The sequence below is a fragment of the Phoenix dactylifera genome, chromosome 16 (assembly GCF_051530095.1).
Source record: "Phoenix dactylifera cultivar Ajwa chromosome 16, Ajwa_hap1_PhDact_Kaust_v1.1, whole genome shotgun sequence".
Lineage (NCBI taxonomy): Eukaryota > Viridiplantae > Streptophyta > Magnoliopsida > Arecales > Arecaceae > Phoenix > Phoenix dactylifera.
This window is the reverse complement of record NC_143205.1, coordinates 23,137,302-23,157,550: the sequence shown is the minus strand read 5'-3', so window position 1 is coordinate 23,157,550 and position 20,249 is coordinate 23,137,302. Positions and strand designations below refer to the sequence as shown.

Sequence of the window (20,249 nt, the reverse complement as noted above, 5' to 3'; positions counted from 1 at the left end):
ATACTAAAATTAATAATATATATGAATTTTTGTTTACATGTAATAGAAGGATATAAAATAAATTAAATTATTTAAAATCCCTTTGTCTGAATTATTCACTCTCTCTTTTGTTTAAACAAAGACCAGTCTGTCCATTCCACTTCCACGGTCCGTTTTCGTCAGGTCAGAGTTTTCTTCCGCTCATGGCGGTGACCAGACCCCGGCTATCCCCAGTCCCCACGGGGGCGAGGAGATGCGAAACCACGCGCTCACACGGTGTCGGCCTCTTGGCCCATTCGGAGGAGCAGCGCCCGCCACCTGATCTCCTTCCTAAAGCCACGCCCCCTCCACCTGGGCCCACGCTTCGGCTCCATGGGGCCACCGCCTCCCGGCCCTTCCGATCCCGATCCAACGGCCATAAATTCCGACCCTCTTTTTCCGACGGCAATCCAGCGATCCGCCAATTAGGTTTTCTTTTCTTTAGGCTTTCCATTAGGTTTTCTTTCTCTTTCTTTCTTTTCTCTCTCTCCGCGTTCGAATCCGACCGAGGCCGGAGAGAGCGCACGGCCGAGACGGGTCCCTCCGCCGCCAGAAGAAGCCCTCGAAATCCGCCGTCTCCCACGGGTGGCCTAGCTCCTCAGGGAAATCCTTAGCTCCTCAAGAATTTTGGCGAGAATCCGCCGGGTCCACGGTTTCTTGAATCTTGTGCGGGCGGGGAAAGGGATGGGAATTCGGTGTTCCCTGCCTCCGATCTGATACATTTCAGCCGTTTCTAGGGTATTTCCTTTTCCTCCGCTTCCTTGTCTTTACGATCATTGTCCGGATTCGCGTTCGTATGCGTAATTCGGCCGTTTCATTAATTTTAGATCAGATTTTGCGTCATTTTATCAGATTTTTGTGGAAACATGAGGAAAGATTGAATCTTGGTGAGTAATTTGTCGTGGGATAGGTCCAGTTCCTTAAGGAACGAAGTTAAAGTGGAAGAATTGATGAAAATTGAGATCTTTTTGATGGTTAGGAAGGTGCTGATTGTGAGGGACATAGTAGATCTCAATGAGAGATTGCGCATCGGAACTTTTTGGCGTTACCATTTCTATAATCTTCATGCGAAGTTGGAAGGTCGGGACATGAGTCGGTCTTAGATACCTAAAACTCAAATTTAAAGTTATCATGTCGTTTTTAGCGCCTTGAGTTGCCAGGTATCATTCAACAAACAAGAAGGCTCATTTGTCTGTGATTTTGGTGGCCGGCGAGGTCTTATGATCCCCGTTCTCTCTTATTGCATCATTCTTCCACACGTGTCGTCCTTGGGTTGCATGACTATGTGATTTACTATCCTGCCACCCAGCTCTCCTTTTTATTCTTTAACAATATTTATAACCTACCAAAAGTTTCTTTTGGTCGGTTAAGGAGCTATTTTTCCCCCCGATTGTGTTATTTCTTTTTTTGTTTGAAGCATCTCTGAACACTGAGATAGCAGTTCATTATCTTATTAGTCTGGGCCATTTGTTATAAAAGTTGCAGGGGGTTTCTTGGTTATTTTTGGTATCCACATGCATATTCTGGAAGCCATATTGATGACAACTTCATTTCTTATTTCCTGAAGAAAAATATGATAAAGTACCAAGGGGGCTTAGTTTTTCATAGGTAATGTGGCAGAAATGCTTGTCAGGTTTGTTTATGAAGATATAAAGAGCAGGAATGTTTATGGAGAGCTCATCAATAGACTGGAGAGTTCCTATTAGCACAGGATAGGGACAATTTAAACCCCTTAACTTCATCTATTTGTTTTAGGAATTTCTGTTATGCAAATGAAGGCTTTTGGTGCATTTTATTGGTAGATGAAGTGATGGTGAGACTAGGGAAATGCTGAACACCAAAATAGAACTTTGATAGGAACTCTCAATTTGTTTTGAAAAAAAAAATGGGTATGCATCTCTAGCGGGATGCAGAGTTAAGGTTGTGCTAAAACAGAGGTAGTAGAAATTCTTGAATCAAATTATTGTTTCAAATTTATTTATATTATTTGAATGGACTGAGGGATCTACAGTGGTCTCTAAATTAAAGTACAGTGAATGAGGAAGAGATGTGCGTCTAGGCTGTTACGTGGTCCTGTACTAATACAAAGACAATAATAGGACTTGTTGCGCTGTCTAAATTGGCTTATTAGGTTTGAGGAGGGCCCTCAAGCATAAGCTTAGGGCTAGCAGTAATAGAGGGGACCACTTGGTAGAAACTTACCATTATGTTTGTTCATTTACTTTCTTTTTTGTATCCAGAGTTCTACTTTCATTCCCAGCTAATTATAAGTGGAATTTTAATGAAAATTAATATCCTCCTGGTGATAAAGCAGGTGTTACTTCAAACAGACATGATAGATCACTATCTCATTATCGAACTCTTTGTTTAAAATTAATTACATGATTGCTTGTAAATTTATAAAGTTAGAGGCATAAATGAATTCATATTCTGCAAATTTCTCACCTCAGGATCTAGGTCGTTCAAGCCGAATGCCACCTATAACTCCTGTATTCTAAAATTATACCTAGATGGACTCAGTTTCTTTGGTTTTTCTTCTGTCTGTTTTTTGACCAACTATTCTGATATTTTTATTACTTACTGCAATATGATGATTTCTAATTTAAGAAAGTTTAATTTATTTCTGCAGTTTTGTTCCAACTTTTTTTTCCCATCTAGAACTTCATTTGATAATTGATATTGTTAGAAAACTTTGGGTTGTATTCAGAGCATGTTTGAGCTTGAAGAGACATTTGTTTGTAATAGTATTTGGACTTATTCTTTATAAACTGGTAAGAGTCTTCAGTTTCTCTTCCTCAGAGATGGTCAAGGAAGTGTCCACAAGGCTTGAGATTATACATATCCAATTCTCTTTCATTATTCACTATGGAAATTAATAAATTTCTCTTTTGTGCATCCTGTGTTACATTTGGGAAATTCTTTTTCTTATTTTGATATTTGTGCTTGAAATAATGCCCAGTGTCCTTAAAGTCAAAAATAGAGCTGGAAACGGCTCTGACTGATGGGAACTAGTTTGAGGAATGCTGCATATGAAGAGCATGGAGCATTTTTTCTTGAGCTACTTGTTATATTTGCCAGTTACATGAATAATCTATTAAGTTGAGAGTGGGTTGACAGAAAACTGTCTCCTGTACCAATGCCTTCTTTTCCTTTTTGAGAACTTAATAAACAGTCACTCTATATTGAGTTTTTGATTTGAAGCATGCAACTTGACAGTGGTTTTCTTTGTAATCATTTTCAGGAACAGCATGTTAAAAGAATGCAATGTCTCAACCCTGGGTGGATGATGCAAAGTTTTTCTCAGCATCCACTTCATTATCTAGTTTACATCCTGCAGTTTCTCAAGGTTCATCATATTCCAGCTTGAGATGCAGGTAAAAGATTGTGTTATGAATTTGTTCGATCTATTCCTTTGTCTTTGATTATGGCTTTGGTGGTGCCAGCTACTTCATACATACACATAGCACAGCTGGTGCCGGCAATGTCTGATATACATATTTGTTGTTCTGTTCGTATGCTGCATCCGATTACTATGGCTTTGAAAGTGAACTTCGTGAAAGTCAACTGGGATGAAATTTATCACTCTAGACAGTTCTTAGATCTGATGTGGCTAGTTGGTCAGGAAAATGTTATCTATTTATATATCTGCCACCTTACTGATAAGAGAAGCTCATCAGGCATTTCAATTTGCGCCCAACCAATTCATCACATCCTTGAGCTCTTGTGCAAGCAGCTTGTGAGAGTAGAAGACTACCAAAATGGCCAGAAAGGCTATATCTCCAGCCAGGCCGGCTATCCCATAGGGCTATACCAATACGTTTGTGTCATGATTGCCACTAGCAAAAAAATGGTTCTCTCAAGTAGAGAGACAGTGCCATCTGAGGTCATTTGCCATGAGATTTGCAGCTTGCTATAGTTGGGATTACTGATGAGCAGTCATTCAACACAAGGCAGTTCAGAAATGTTAGAGTTGATACTATGCCTTGTTGTCCTCATCTTGTTGAACAATGAGAATATAAAAGTTGAGGTGTGGTTATTAGATTGCTCCCTCAAATCCTCCATGCTGCTAGAAGCCCAAGACCATGAGGTAAGTTACCTAAAATGTGATTATACAGCCCCAACAAGGGCTGCAAATTATGGACATGAAGCCATGCTCTTTCAACAAACAAGATGATTTATGAGCTCCAGAATCTGACTTCAGCACTTGGGTGGGGCTGGGGTTATGAATTAGCTTTCTTCTCAGATGTTCTCAGTCAGAGGGCACTTGGAATATGATATCTACTGATAGATTGCCTTTATTGGGTACTTTAGTTCAAATTAATATATTGTTTGCATTTCCAGAATATTCTTCTCTTTACATTGACCCTAGCTATGGACCGGTCTTTCTTTCCTTACATTCAGTTATCTGATAGGAACTATACTAGGAAATACTGTAATTAGTGTGAAAAAATGTTTAAGAGGCTTTAGCAGTTTTGAAGAGATCAAGTCTTTGTGTTTTGACGGGCTATCAATTAAATTTTTTTGATGGTATTTTAACTAAATTTCAGTTTACTTGTTCAATCTTATCTGTCTAATGCCTGATGTCATAGCCAATGCTATAGATGGAAGGACCGGTGGTTTTTTATAAGAATAAATGATAGAAATAATTTACAGCAACTAGTGAGAGTTTTTTATAAAATAGGAAGAAGTGGTAGGAGGAAGAAGCATGTCATGCATCATCGGCTGAAGCTCTCTCCGCACCCCCCCCCCCCCTCTCTCTCTCTTTCTTTTCTCTACACAGATGCATGCATGATATGGTGGATGAATACCTAACTGACCAGCCTCCAGTCACATAGTGTGAGTTGTATTGCAGAAGCATTGTAATGACGAAAGGAAGCTCTACAAAGTATGCAACTTCTTGAATGAAGTTGACAATTTGAAGTCCAGGGGAAATGTGGGGAAATTCTATATTTTCAGATGGCATTTTGTCAGTGAATGGGTTGTTGACTGCCTCCTAAGATGTCCTTGTTGATCTAATTTTCTTGAATTTTTATAGTATAGGTGTTAGATCAGTCTGAATTGCTGTAAACTTGTAATTCATTTGCTTTTATATCAAATGCAGTGCCATCTTATATTAAAAATAAGATTGTATTTTCTGCTGGTACATATAATTTTTGTTTGTACTTCTTTCTTTGATGTTTAAATGATTTGATAATATGAATTTGGTTGTTTGATCACGGCACAATGACCTGCTATTATTGGGACTATATATGTATATATGTTCTCTTTATATCAATCCTTATTAATGTATGGTTTTACTTTGCTTTTTTCCCCTCCTAGTCATAGAAATGTTTATCGGTTGTTAGCATGGAGGGAGATCTCTCCTCGAGCAAAACACTACACGAAAAAGCTGTGGGGCGAAAGTTCGAAGCAGAGAGCTGATTGCATTGGGCTAAGATGTGAAACAATCGATGCACGGCATGCTCTTATTTCTTGGTAAAACACCATTATTCTGGACTTACCATTAATGGATGATTTCAGAATTTTTCTGTAAATATTACAGTGATATTACTTCTTTAACTGCAAAGTGTACTTGTTAATCTGTTTGTTGTTTCTGTAAATTTTCCACCTTTATCCAGAATTATGCTACAATGCAAGGTCTGATTATGTGATGTACTGCTTTTCCAGGGTAGAAGCAGAGTCATTGCGTCACTTGTCAGCCAAGTATTGTCCTCTTTTGCCACCTCCTAGGTCCACGATTGCTGCAGCATTTAGTTCCAATGGAAAAACACTTGCTTCCACGCAGTAAGTGGATGCCTTGCTTTAGCTCTATATTGTAGTTAACAATTGTATTGACTGAGTCTGTTTCCACTTTCCAGTGGTGACCACACTGTTAAGATAATTGACTGCCAAACTGGAAACTGTTTGAAGGTGTTAAGCGGCCATCGACGAACACCTTGGGTGGTATGTCTACCTATATTCTTATCCCTTGCTTTGCTCTTTATTTGCTTTAATACATTGGCAAATTAAATTATTCTATGAAGTGAAATAATTCAACTTCTACCATATACGTGTGTGGAAAAAATTGTTACCACAGGTATGCGAGCGTCACTATAATTTATTAGTTGAGTTGCAGTGCAAATGTTGCTAGAGATGAGTCATTTTTTTAAAGAGTTAGTATCCTGAGTCTTCTTTTTCATGGTGTCATGGTTACTGGCCTGCATTTACTTTCTGAAGTTTCCAATCTGTATGCGTCTAGATTCTAGAATGAATCTTATTTGATTATCATATTCCATAACCTCCTATTTTGTAGATTTCTATTACATTATTTATCCTACGAAATATCCATGCATGCCCTCTTGTTTAAAATGAAATTGCCCAACTTTTACATATAGAAGAGGTTGGAGGGTGGCTATCAAGTTAGTTTCATGTATTGCTTTTCTAGCAATGCTTCCTGGACATGGCAACTAATGATACTTCATTTTTCAGCTGTTATTTTGGGTGTTTTGTTTTTATATGTCCTTTCCAAGTGTGCATATTTGGTTTTTTATGATCATCTGGCTTTGCAAAATGTTTTTCATGGCAGATGATTCAACTCGAAGAGCACTATAATCTGCTGGCTAGTTTTTAGTTACAAATTTGAGCCCTTGCTCTACAAACTGGTTCAATAACCTAAGCACTCATTTCCCATCATCATAGCCATTATCATGTTTTCATGATGATGATTTTTAATGTACATTCCTTTTCTTTTGCATTTCTGAAATTTACACAGTAATTATGGGTCTTCTCTATCATATGTTGTCATTATATTGAGAGCTATTTGTTACTATCTAATTGATCACCTGCAGGTTAGGTTCCATCCACTGTATTCAGAAATACTTGCTAGTGGTAGCTTGGATCATGAGGTCCGTCTCTGGGATGCTTGTACCACAGATTGTATTGGGTCACGCGATTTCTGTAATATCTCTTACCAAAATTTCCTCTGTGATTTAACAAGTTGAAGAAATGGGAATTTTTATTGTTTTAGTACCTCAATAATATAGTTTATTACTGTTAACATCTTGGAGGCATTATGACACATGACCTGCCCCCCCTTCTCTCTTCTGCATGCAGATCGCCCCATTGCCTCTATTGCTTTTCATGCCCAAGGAGAACTACTTGCTGTAGCATCTGGTCACAAGGTGAGTTATTCCTGACCTCAGAAGTATGTGTAGAGCTTCATCTTGCTCAATCTTTATCTTCCCCATATTAGTTTTGGTTTTGCTGCCGTCAGGAGATTTAAATCTCTCATGTTCAAAACTAAAATTATAATCATCTTGGCAGCTGTACATTTGGAGCTACAACAAGAGAGGAGAAGCTTCTTCCCCAATGGTTGTGCTGAAGACTCGGCGTTCTTTGAGGGCAGTGCATTTTCATCCCCATGCTGCTCCATTTGTATTGACAGCTGAGGTGGGATTTTTTTGTTATAGCTTCACATTTTCATTATTATTTGCCCATTTTTACCATGTCGTCAACCTAAGCTGCTTTGCTTGAAGGTTAATGATCTCGATTCACCGGACTCACCACTGACACTAGCAACTACTTCTGGCTATTTGCATTATCCTCCACCAGCTGTCTTTTTAGCAAACCTTAATTCAACTCTGCGTTCACATCTGGAGGCTAAGGTGCCTCTGATACCTTATTCCTATTTGTTCTGGCCAACATTTGTAAAGGATGATGGAAGAATGCCACCTTTCCGGCAGGGTAGTAGAGCTATTAGCTCAGTCAGTGGGCAGCAAAGACACAGAAATGCAGATACTGGAAACCAAGACGAGAATTTTGTGACCGCGATGGATGATGTATCTGCTGGAGAACCTTCTAGCTCAAATGTTATGACAGAAGATGCATTTGCTAATTCTATGCTGACTGGAATGGAAACAGCGGCATGTGATTCTGTTATGGGAAGTACAGAAAACACTGAAGGGCAGCCTACCATGGGATTTCAGCAAAGAAGTTCTATCAGCATGGTTGAGAGGTTGGATGCTATCAATGGGCCGTCAACTACTTTCCATTGCAATGGGGTGGCTGTAAGAATACCTGTTAGGCAATCTAGGCCAGGTGCAGAGGGTACTTCTCCTGCCTTCAATTCCTCAAACTCTTCAGGCAGTACTGATCTTCAATCGCTATTAAGAACTGTAGAGGGTGGACAACTTCATCAGTTTATTCCTTTTAGTGACCCAGCATGCTGGGAGTTGCCTTTTTTGCAGGGCTGGTTAATGGGTCAAACTCATGCAGCCCTTCATACAGCTATACCTGTCAACAGTCCACACCAAGGAAATTCATCTATAGTTCGTGGAACGAGAGCTGACTTCTTGACACCTGAATTATTATATACCCGTAATGTGGAAGCTCTAGTGGCTTCTTCTTCGATGGCAACCACTAGCAGCTATGCTAGGGTAACTGGAAGATCTGGTTCGCAGCATAGGTCACGCTCCCGTTTGATGGCTTCTTCAGCTGCTGGAGAAGGTGCGTCATTTCTTAATGCCCAAAATGATGAAGCTGAGCCTCATCCTCGTCCCCGTGGTATTGAATCTGAAATTCCCACATCGTTGGCTGCGGCAGCTGCTGCTGAACTACCTTGTACAGTGAAGCTACGGATATGGCGGCATGATATACAAGACGCATGTGCAGCTTTAGATCCAGAGACATGTCGTTTAACTATACCACATGCTGTCCTTTGCAGGTGAAGTTCCTATTTGTAATTAATTTAATTCACAATTTTCTGGTTTTTATTTCATTCCCCCTTTTTTTACTTTTGCTTACTAAAATCTTGTTGCATGAGTACCATGTTGAAATTATTGATATACTCTATCATGGTCATGCTTATTTGTCTGTCATAATAATTCATTTAATGTGCTTGGAAAGTATAATTACTCTTGACATTTTATAAGGGGTTATCATGAGAATGTGAATACAACTTCTATTTCTAGTATAGACTGTTTAACTCAACTTTTTGGAATGAAGGTTGCTTCTGCTTATATGTTCATGTTACAGCAGTATGGCCCTGGATAAGAACGAACTATAACTCTAAATTTATATAGCTGAACAAATTAGCTTTAGACTTTTTGTTGCTGTTTTTGGTCATAATATTCTATTTGATTAATTGGATGCATTTATTAATGACAGTGAAATGGGTGCCCATTTTTCTCCCTGCGGCCGATTTTTGGTCGCTTGTGTCGCATGTTTGCTGCCCCACATGGAAGGCGATCCTGGAGTTCAGTTACAGATGCAGCATGATGCTGCAGGGGCTGCAACATCCCCAACACGCCATCCAATTTCAGCTCATCAAGTTATGTATGAGCTTCGCATCTATTCTCTTGAAGAGGCAACGTAAGACAAAACCTGTTGCTTTTTGGTATTTATGTGTTGTAACCATTTTTTCCCTAAAAAATGCTCTATACCTGTGTCATGGCTTGATTTTCTGTTCTTGCTGCAGCTTTGGCATGGTGCTAGCTTCGAGAGCAATCAGAGCTGCTCATTGCTTGACTTCTATTCAGGTTGGCAGAAGTTGTAATCAAAGTCTTGTGTTTACTTGTCTCTTCTCTTGAGTATATATTTCAAGATAAAATAAACAATTATGAATTTTAGGTCTGCAACTTGTGCCATAGCTTTCTATTTGTGTTTATTTGGTACATGTCAATGAGTAAAGCCACATTTATAGGAATATGTTCATCGGCAAATATTCTTAGATAAATATCATGCCTTTTCTATAATGACACCTACATATGCTGCTCTTAGAAGCACCTTGACCACACCAGAAGACTTCAGAAAATTGGCCCAAAATTTGATTGAGGGTGGTGCAACTGGGAGGCTACATGAATGTGACAAACTATGTTTAAGATACACAAGTCCATATTAAGAGTATAAAATAAAATATGAAGATAAATTTAAAATGAGTAACCAAATGCATATATTCTTTCAGTGGGATGCCTTTTAGATTTGAAGAACAGAGTCCCACATGATTGGTTTGACAGAGAACCAAGTCATTTCAAGGACTGGAAACACATTATATTTCACTATGTCCTTTTATCTCCAAGCTGACATGAAAGAGAAATATAGAAATCATAGGTGTTAATCTGTTTGGCTTAGGTGTTTCATATTTGTGTTGTATGTAGATGTAATCATCTCTGTTGGTGGAATTTGCATGTGGAAGATGAAGAACTCCTGTTACGCTTGTGTCCTAGATTCATGGCTATTAATTAATATAAGATGTAAGGTTCACCGAACCGATACCGGAGGTTGTACCGGTCGGTGATTGGTTCGGTTTAGTACGAGTATGTATTGTATCGCTCCAATGTGTACTAGAAAACAGAGTGAGGGATGGAGAGGCAGAAGAGAAAGGAAGAGAGGGAGAGGGAGGAAGGGGGACATATTGAGATAGAGAGAGAGAGAGAGGGGGCGTGTCAGAATCCAGGGAGGAGGGCCACTGGGAGGAGAGAGATGGAGAGAGAGGCGGAGGGAGGGGGCCGAGAGAGGGATGGAGGGAGGGAGACAGAAAGAGATGGAGAGGAAGAGGGAGAGAAGGGGGGGGATGGGGGACTTATTTGGTTGGGACAACGGTTGTTGGCGAGGGTGAGACGAGGGTTTCAAAGAAGCGAAAGAGCAAAGGGTGAGACGAGGGTTTCGAATGAGCGAAATCGAGGGATTTCAAAGCTAAATAGAAGCGGTCTGCCAAGGGGGTTATAAAGTAGTGCTGCACCAACCCGAGAGGCTGAACCATCCCAGGCTGGCTATGGTACGGTTTGGCATGGGCCAAACTGCTCAATTCGGGTTCGGCAGTCATTGATGTTTCCTTTTCTAAAGGTAGTAATATTCATTGAAGTATCTAAATCATGCATACATCAACGTCGATCTATGCCTATGATGACTAAGGACAACAACAAACAAAACAAAAAAATTATAATTTTTATCCACACATCACCAATGTTGGGTTCATGTCATCACATCTAATGCTTCTTTGCGCATCATTACATCAAACTTCAGTCAAACTGGAAAGGAGAGCAAGATGGAGTTTGGAACAAAGGAATTTCAGTGAGGAAAGGAGCAAATCAATTAACGGAGGTTCTGTCCCACCTCAATCATCAGAAATGGACAATTATATGTTGCTTTCTTTAAAGGAAGATTAGCAGTGAAGGTGCCAGCTTATCAAGCTAGTAAAGTCCTTGGCGGTTGGAACAAATGAGCTGGGTTCAAATCCTGCCTTCACCAGGGTTTGGGGGGTTAGGGGCATGCAGAGAGGGATGCCTCCTGTTATGTAGCTCATTGCCTCTAGGCCCTTCTGTCAATAAAAGAAAAATGTAGTTGAAGAAGTGAAGGTGACAAAAAGTAAAATGAAGGTTTTAATAAAATGGGATGTTGGACGAAGCCCTCATTCAATAGAGGATCTTGTGACTTTTCTATGTTGGCTGACAATCTAGTCATTGGATTCTAATGGCAGTTCAGCTAGACAGTTTAGTAGCTCTCTGTGAAGCTGTATCTAATGGCGGTTATCTGTTGTAGATAGGCCAAGCTGTTGTCATTGATGTTGGAAGCCTTAAGGACAAGTCTTAGAAGATTTTCTTAAGCCTTCATTCTTGAAACTTGGGAAGCAGTATTATGTAGGTGCTAATGCATGAATTGATTGTTGGACAGAAATGAACTTAAATACATGAGTACAATATGCTGTAGCTTTCACATATAGAACCAAAAGAGACATGACAGAGTATTCATACGTTTGCACTAGCTTTACATTTTTCTTATTATGAATGTCCATATTGGTTTGCATTGTAAAATTTCTCTAAATCCATACTATCTCACTAATGCTTTTGTGATGTTTTTCTTTAATGTTTTCCTGTGCAGTTCTCTCCTACATCAGAACACATATTATTAGCATATGGTCGTCGCCATAGTTCACTTCTTAGGAGTATTGTTGTTGATGGGGAGACTGCAATACCTATATACACAATATTGGAGGTAGATGATTGAGTTACCTGTGTTTTTAAGTTTTACACTGTCCATTCTTTTACCAATAGTAATTTAAGGATCTCCTATTATGTGAATTCTTTTATTTTAGTTAATGCTATTGCTATTTGCATCTTTCTTGTTTTTTTTTTCTTTTTTAAAGTATTTTGCAATTCTTGCATAATTTTCTCTTTCTTAAAGCTATTTACACATCATTTTTTCCATGAGAGTGATTCCAAATACTGATGTACTTTTTGACATTTCATTGTAATACTGTTTTTGCATATTTGATTTCAGATCTATAGAGTTTCGGATATGGAGCTTGTAAGAGTTCTTCCTAGTGCAGAAGATGAGGTTAATGTTGCATGCTTTCATCCTTCAGTTGGAGGGGGTCTTGTTTATGGAACCAAGGTGATGGTTTAAGAATTCAGTGATCATTTTTTAAGAACTTTAGCTTCCGATACAAACTCTGATAATTCCATGGTCAAACACAGGAAGGCAAGCTTAGGATTCTTCAGTATGATGGTCCACATGATACAAGTTGCGCAGGACCAAATTTCTTTCTTGAGGAAAATATGCTTGAGGTAATTATTTTAGATTCACTGTTATTTCGTTTATCCATGCTTGGAATGGTTACCTTGCATTCTCTTTCTTTATTATTCCCCTCTTATTCCTATGATCGTTATCGAACATGCACCAGATCCTAGGTCAAGAATACCCTATGAACTCTCAGTAGTCACAATATCTCTTTTCTTTTTTCGGGTTACATTTATGTTTACGTGTTTGTTGGGTATATGCACCACCAACAACAAATATACACTCATTTAGAAAGAACAAAAGAAAATTCAAATGAAAGAAAAGATGCCGTCACCGTCAGATAACGGCTTCCGCGGTCTCCCTAAAACCATGAAGTGTGGCTCTTCAATGCCGAGCACGAGACATCTAGTTCCAATCTCAAGTATATTTCAGACCAAGCCTAGGATTTGGACCACCTAGGTGCGGCTCGACTTGCTACATCCCTGGACGAAACCATCTGATGGATGACTTGCAGCGGATGAAACCATGTGCCCTTTTCCGTTCCACAAACCGCGGCCCCAGCTCATATAAATATCAAAGGAACAAACCACATCGTGGGCTTTCTCTATTATCGAGTCCGGTGGTATAAATAAACAAATCCAAATAATTTGAGATCTGGGAGCTCAGTAGTCAACGAAACCGTGGCCCACGGCGACTTTGGCCTTGGGATGCGGGACGCAAAGTGGTTTGAGAGCGGACCAAACCGACCCCTTGGGTCAACAAAATCTGCTGCCATTACTTCCACGTCCTCGTTCTCCTTAAAAGGCTATTCTACACCTGTGTCTGGAAGCAGAAACGGTCCCTCCAACCTATTAATTATATGGGGACTCAAGTTCCATGGGCTTAAAAGGCTACAACTTCTTCCTTTAACCAGGTACTCCAGTCTCCGGTCTGGATCATCTGGGTTCCTGTGTTACATTGGCAAAGTTGGCATTACCATCTGCAAAGTTGGTTGTAGCACTGGCAACCTTGCTGTTTATGTTTCATATTTGGATGTCGTGAGGTTGTGAGAGAGCACTATGTTGACAGAGTAAGATAAGATGAACGGAAATTGCATGACACTCTCGAACATTGATTTCCATATAATTAATTCAGAGATCCTGTCGTATTAAAATACTTCTTTCTCCACTTCTTCCTCCTAGACCTCGTTCGCTGACATGGGCGACCTCTCCCAACTGTCGCCGCCCATCATCGATCTTGGTACTCCATTCAAAAACGAACGGCGGATGTATCAATGGAACCCTATTTACATAAACTTAATACATGGTGCTTTACTCCTTTCTGAATTGAATGAAATGTTAGTTTTGATCCATGTAAAACCTGATTTAACATTTTTTCCAAGCTTATTTGTTTAGATAGGGAACCTTAAGATAGGCAATCATATATGATGATGGTTAGAAGTGTGTAAAGGAATGTTTATAACTCACCATTGGAAAAATCTAGCAGATTCTTAACCTTTTGCCTATTGATTATAGAGATCTCCGATGGCTTGCAGGTTGGGGATGTAGGATTTATCATGAGTGGCTGTAGGGGCCTTGTTTTGCTTTTTTTAAAGTGAATGGATTTGGGTCCCATAAGACAAACATTTGAATAATTTCAAATTCTGTAGCGTCATTCTTAACAATCATAGCAGGAGCTGACATAAACTTGGGGAGCAATATTGGCCTTAGCAATTTCCAATGTGTTCTCCTGTAAGGATTCAAGTTTTGGTACCGTGCTCCTCTCTGTGACTGCTATACAAGGACATGCAACAATATCAAACACAGAGGCATGAAGGTGAAAGCAGCAACTCATCGAATGAAGGCTTTGGTATGAAAAGATATGAATATAGGTGCAAATGTGGGCACAAATCATTTGATTAATAAAGACTTCACAAGTAAGCTGAAAAAATAAACACTGTACCTACACACATTTTACATTGGGTGCTGAGGAGGGCGATAAACCTTTTCATTAAAACCACATTGATACTTCCCTAAAGATGAAGTAGCATTATTACTCCTGTCTTATATGCTGAATGTATTTCTCCTGTTGTTCTCTCAGGAAGACGATATACTAAATTGATGGGATCAATACTAATAATCACGGGTTTTATATCTTATTGCAATTTGTTTCCGTTGTTTGAGGAAGGGATGATAAAGGTATGGAGAGAGGCAAATGAGAAGTCAAACCCAACTAGATGATATTCGGGTTTAGGTAGGTTCAGTCATATCTATGTGCAAGTTGACCCTCTGCTTGGGCTATATTAGATTGTGGTATAGCATATTATTGCAGCTATTGTACAGGTCAATATGGATCAAAAGGTTCCTATCGGGAGAATCGATGACTGCATCAAAGATGCACTGCTAGTACATCATCTGATATGAGAATTCTTAATTGGCTATTTACAAGGGATTATCCCAGATCTACGCCGAGGTATTGACGGCGATTCTCAAATATCGTAGAACAGAATGTGATACGATGAGATAGAATGCAATAGAAACAAAGACAGGGAACGGGTTACCTTCTGTTCCAATTTCTGTTGCTTCTTCTCCCTCTGAATCACACTTTTTCTTGCCATAATGTTCAGTTTCTATTATTATAAATATTTATTATAATTAATACAGTTCGGATCCTAGATGTCAAAATAAAAGAAGGCAAATCCTCCCTCTCCATTGAAACATATGAGATTGTTGCTGATACAGTACATAAAAAAAACGAAATTAACAAAATTTTCCTGATGTAGTCCTAACGGTCAAAGCGAGCCCTTTAATTCAATTGTTCATTCTTTAATTAAGAATTAATCAAATCTCCCCAAGTAGGATTCGAACCTATGACCAGTCAGTTAACAGCCAACTGCTCTACCACTGAGCTACTGAGGAACAACGGGAGATTTGACCTCATAGAGTTCAACTCCCGTTCTCAACCCATGAACAATATGAGTCCGAAGCTTCCTTCGTAACTCCTGGAACTTCTTCGTAGTGGCTCCGTTCCATGCCTCATTTCCCACCAATATGGGCAAGTCTGCCCTTTATTCATGCTGTTAACTGTCTACACCATATATTCTACATCATGGTACGATCTAAATCTGCATTTGGTCTCCAATACCTATGTTTTCTGATACCAATACTTCTAAACATTCAAAGGGTAGGAAAAATTTAGCAGTATCAGGCTTAAATAGTCTAGCATTTTTTATGTTGTTGGTACTATCTCCAATTTTTAACATCTACCTATTATGGTAGGACACTTCATTCTAGGTGTGTGCCCAAGGGCATATAGAATGCACTAGGTATCTAATGCACATATGTTGCTTGGCATTCTAACCCTTCAGCCACAAGGCATTTGTTGAGAACCTTGTCTTGAGGTGCGAGGTAAGGTGAACCTCTGCTAAGTCTTTTTAGACAATGATATTTAGATGCTTCAGAATTTTTCAAGCAGTGGGACTGGGTCATTTTACTTTCTCTTCTGTTTATGATGCTTTCTTGTCCTATTACCTTCAAACTTGGAATAGTTCTCCTCGACCATGTAAGGTATTTTAGTTTCATCGCCCAAGACTAAATAGATGCTATGCTTTGTTCCATTTATGAAGTTTATTTTACCTCTCATGAGCTTACATATGCATATCCCTTAAATTCTGGTTTAAAAGCAATTTCAGCACTGTTCGGAATAGTAAATTTATTTTCACAGTGTAAGTTTTAATATATTTTTACATTTCTTGTGTGGCAGATCCAGAAGTATGCCTTAGAATGTTGAAAAATAGCAGTCGATATTAACTCAAAAAGTCATTGCTCATTTTGCTTGGTACTGCTGCTTACTCCTTGCTTCTTCTCTATTACCTTATCTTGTTTTCTATTTTTAGTAATTGTGTCCACTTCCCAATTGATTGACATTAATATTGATGTGTCTTCTCTAATACCTACTGAGAAATCTTCAAATATGCCGACCTTTTTGCATGAACTTGTCTGATTGATTTTTGTCACTTTCCTCTCTTTTTCCCCTCCATGAATTCCTTTTGAGTAGTGGCGATGTCAAATCATTTTTATTTATAAGTCATTGAAACCTGAAGTGTATGTGCTGGAATTGGATCACTGGTCATTCTAGTCAACACATATAATAGGGTCACAGTTCATGAACCATCCTTCAGCAAAGTTTTTGGCTAAATATGCATTTTTTCCTGCCTTTCAGTCGCAATAATTTTATGATAGATTTTATGCAAGTTATTGGTGATTACTTATTAAAGAAAACCTTGTTGTATATGCAGGATGATGACCTTTGTATAGAAGTACGCCCATGACATACATTGTAGCAGTAATCTTGACTCTTCTTCAACTAACTCAAGGCAGTTCATGCACTGGGAATTTGTTCATGTGGATTTGGAATCTGGTGAGCATAAATGACATTCTAAATGTAGGAATAATGTTCTTTATAAAGATAAGAAGCATTGCGAATGCTGTACCATTAAAGCTTGATCCCAATTAAAGAGGTCGAAGATTTGTTGGTTACTATGTGGTATTTGAATCTGTAAACGAACTAAAGCAACTGAGTTTCGGACAAACTTTTGGGGGAGAGGTGGGCAGCATAAGACTAGGCTGTTCGTACGAACTGGGAGAGTGGGATAATGCTACACTGATCTGCCCTATTCAGTAAGTTTACAAGAGAATTGATATGCTAAGAATACTTGTTGATATAGATGCAAGAATGTTAAGGTAAAGTATGTATTAGGCTTAGTAATATATGGTAAAATACTCTGCCCTGAAGCTGCTCTGGCACAAATTCATTCAGGCTGATGAGCATGCTTTGGAGCTGTATTGATAATTAGCTAGTTGAAGCTCCAAAACGAAGGGATTCTGCTTTTTGGCGTCAGCAGAGATACATTTAGCCTTAGTTGTATAAGTTGCCGTTACTAATTATAATCGTGCATTAAGTCAATATGTAATATAGCTTTCACTATTCTCACAAGTCTATATGCTATCTGGCAATCATTATTAGTGTGCATTGCATTTTTCGAGCTAACATTTTCTAATGCCTCTATAACTTTGTGGTCGGGTCTGTTTGAAAATTGGATTAGCCTGTGTTTGGCTTAAATTTATTTGATTGCTGAATTTTCTTTTCTTTTTTTTTTTTTGCTGCTTTTTTCTTTCCAATTTGATGGATTCCTTTTAGTAGCTTTACCCTTCCAAAGTTATTAACAAATTTAAATTTCATTCTTTATTGGATCAGGAACGTGCTCCATTGCTGAATGTTCATCATACCTGCTTGGAGACAGCTTATCAATGTAGTGTTCCTGGTGTATCTTTCAAATTTTATTCTCAAACTTGTAACCAAATGCAAAAAAATGCATTTTGAACTTATGTTAGTTACCTGTTCATGTTGAGCAATATCATGTTGTTGTTCATTGCTTACTGCAATGTACATTGTATATTTTATCGTATAGTGATTTATTTTCTGCTTGAGGACTTGAGAGACACGTAGCGAAGGTCGTAGGTGCCAATCTTTACTGCTACAAATTTTCTTGGAACAAATGCTAATTTATATTTAATTTTTTTTTTTCTGAAAAAAAAAGCTGAATCATGTAGCTAGTTGCCGGATCATCGGCGCAATCTTATTGTAGAGTTCGTAGAGATGATCGCATAATTCTTCTCATGGATAACATAAGGGTGAAAGGGCTAAGGTTCATGTGCCCGGTTTTTCACCACGGGCATGTTAAGCAGTGCAACGGATTTTCTATATCGACCACTCCTTAAAGACAACTTAGGCAATCAATCTCCAAAATAAATGATAGTTTTGATGGCACCTGTAGGCGGTCAGCATAAATTGCATACAGAATTCCACAATGAGCAAGATCCAGTAATGACGTCCATTGTTGGAACAACTACTTTACCATGAAATATGGGCACAGGGAGATTTCTAATCTTATATCATGCACGATACAAAGCAATCTGTGAATGGAAGTTTGCAAATTCCTTGCATCATTACCTATGTTCGAGTCGAGAGCATGAATATATTTATGAGCAACAGTAGCAAAAACTAGAATATCCGGAGGGAGCAAAAACTATTTGAGATGTTTTGAACATGCCAGAGATGACATCGGCCTTTAAACAATGGCAAAATTAGTAGAGCTGTAAAGCCAATCATCCTGAATGGATGGAATAAATATGGTTTGTCTCAGGTCTATCATATTTGAAATTACAACGCCAGGCAAAGACGAATTACACAGCTCAAAAATCTCGATCCTAATACAACTGAAAACCGTCCGAAGAAAATATTCTACAAGATCCGGTACGACAGACAAACATCAGAGCCTCGACACAACTAAATCTTCGACTCGGTAATGGTCGAGCACTACATCATCCATTTTCTTGAAAATATGCTTAGAAAACAAACATCTACTCAAATAGCAAAATAGTTTTCACAGATATCATACGACATAGGGGAAGGATGCATATCAGCTGAAGCCATCAAGACCATCAATTTTTGCAAGCATCAAAATAACCACAGGGGAAGGACATTAAAGAGAGAATGAAAAAACTAGAAGGACAGAAGGAAACAGATGGGGGTTGACAACAGAGCTCGGTTGCGGAACGGCGCCATGGGCTTTTGTGCCCCCACCACTTCCACGGGTGGGTTTCTGTAAATTTGCAGAAAGCAAGAAGAAGAACAAGAAGATGGGGAAATATCAAGAGACAGCAGCAAACCTAACCCTCTTAAAATCCTAATTAGACAAAATGTTGGTGAGCATTTGACTACAATGCCTGCGGCAACTCAAAAGCAAATGATACAAGACACATGAAGCATCACTCAAATTATCAAGAACAGATATACCATGTTAGGCAGTGAAATGCTTGCATGCATAAGAAAATTGATTTTTAAAGTACAAGTAATGTCAAAGCAAATAGTGATTTCATCGAGTCATCATCCACTTATAAAAGTGTATTGAATTTGATGTTTAGAATCAAGGTCTGCTGTCTCAATACCAAACATTGATATTATATTAGTATGGTTTCGGTACATCCTATACGGAATCGGTTCGGCGTGGTAAGATGCGGTACATCCTCTGTACCGAAGCTTGATTAGGTACCGGTATTGGAGTGATGTGCATCAGTACAACAAACCATGTTTTTAAGTGTTTGTTCTTAGCATCTATTGTAGCACAATGACCATTTCAACAGACTGATATTATCTCCATAGTAATGGGTAATCTAACAGCAGTATGGGCACTCAACATAAAAAACCTACCCGCATTTCCAATTCCACTGACATAGACTGAATAACCAAGGCATTGAAGACCTATCTAGAGAAAAAAACAAATCAAAAACACGTGTTAAGAAAAGTTCCAATAGATACCAAAAGCAGAGGAGGAAATGCACCAAAAAATTTAGATATTAAAGAGCAACAAAGATGCAGCATCCCCAGCCATAGTATGACAGATAAACATTACCACCCATGACAAAGTGAAGTCATTCGTTAACTAGCCTGGGGAATTCATATGCCAAGACAAGAACCATTTCAAGGGCCAGATCTGAAAATCAATGTCGTATTGCAAGTTTAAAGTATTGACATAAATGCCTATGGCAAAGGAAAGATGGAAGTTATTTAGGCCATAGAATATCCTTGGGCAAAGTTCTACTCTCAACAACCATGTCACAGTGTACAGCCAACATTCAATTCGAGTGCATCATGGCTCTATACCCTTTGATGAGTTTCTGAAGTCATTTTTACTG

The 20,249-nt window shown here is 38.8% G+C and overlaps 1 protein-coding gene and 1 non-coding gene across 5 annotated transcripts; one reads left to right on the top strand and one right to left on the bottom strand.

The window, feature by feature from the left end:
• Window positions 1-212: 212 nt before the first annotated feature.
• On the top strand, window positions 213-17,981 carry LOC103711861 (uncharacterized). 4 transcript variants are annotated; one of them, XM_088712639.2, is made up of 18 exons: window positions 269-756; window positions 3,260-3,392; window positions 5,338-5,493; window positions 5,686-5,802; window positions 5,877-5,961; window positions 6,846-6,954; window positions 7,111-7,178; window positions 7,321-7,446; window positions 7,533-8,502; window positions 8,599-8,719; window positions 9,163-9,366; window positions 9,473-9,533; window positions 11,875-11,988; window positions 12,274-12,387; window positions 12,471-12,560; window positions 16,255-16,329; window positions 16,790-16,911; window positions 17,749-17,981. In XM_088712639.2, exons 2-16 carry the CDS (start codon window positions 3,283-3,285, stop codon window positions 16,279-16,281), a joined length of 2,472 nt encoding a protein of 823 aa, XP_088568765.2. In that variant the 5' UTR covers window positions 269-756; window positions 3,260-3,282; the 3' UTR covers window positions 16,282-16,329; window positions 16,790-16,911; window positions 17,749-17,981. The 4 variants fall into 4 exon arrangements, with proteins under 4 accessions (XP_088568763.2, XP_008796387.4, XP_088568765.2 ...); XM_088712637.2 differs by having other exon boundaries at window positions 213-756; window positions 7,533-8,719; XM_088712638.2 differs by lacking the exon at window positions 16,255-16,329 and having other exon boundaries at window positions 426-756.
• Window positions 15,339-15,410, bottom strand: TRNAN-GUU (transfer RNA asparagine (anticodon GUU)). Its single transcript has one exon. It is a non-coding gene; the product is annotated as a tRNA-Asn (tRNA).
• Window positions 17,982-20,249: the final 2,268 nt, after the last annotated feature.

Bases quoted from the DNA above. Each gene is read 5' to 3' on its own strand.
- LOC103711861 (XM_008798165.6), top strand. From the start codon at position 3,283: ATGTCTCAACCCTGGGTGGATGATGCAAAGTTTTTCTCAGCATCCACT. The intron at 5,494-5,685 runs GTAAAACACCAT...CTGCTTTTCCAG, and splicing joins CGGCATGCTCTTATTTCTTG to GGTAGAAGCAGAGTCATTGC. The intron at 7,447-7,532 runs GTGGGATTTTTT...CTTTGCTTGAAG, and splicing joins CATTTGTATTGACAGCTGAG to GTTAATGATCTCGATTCACC.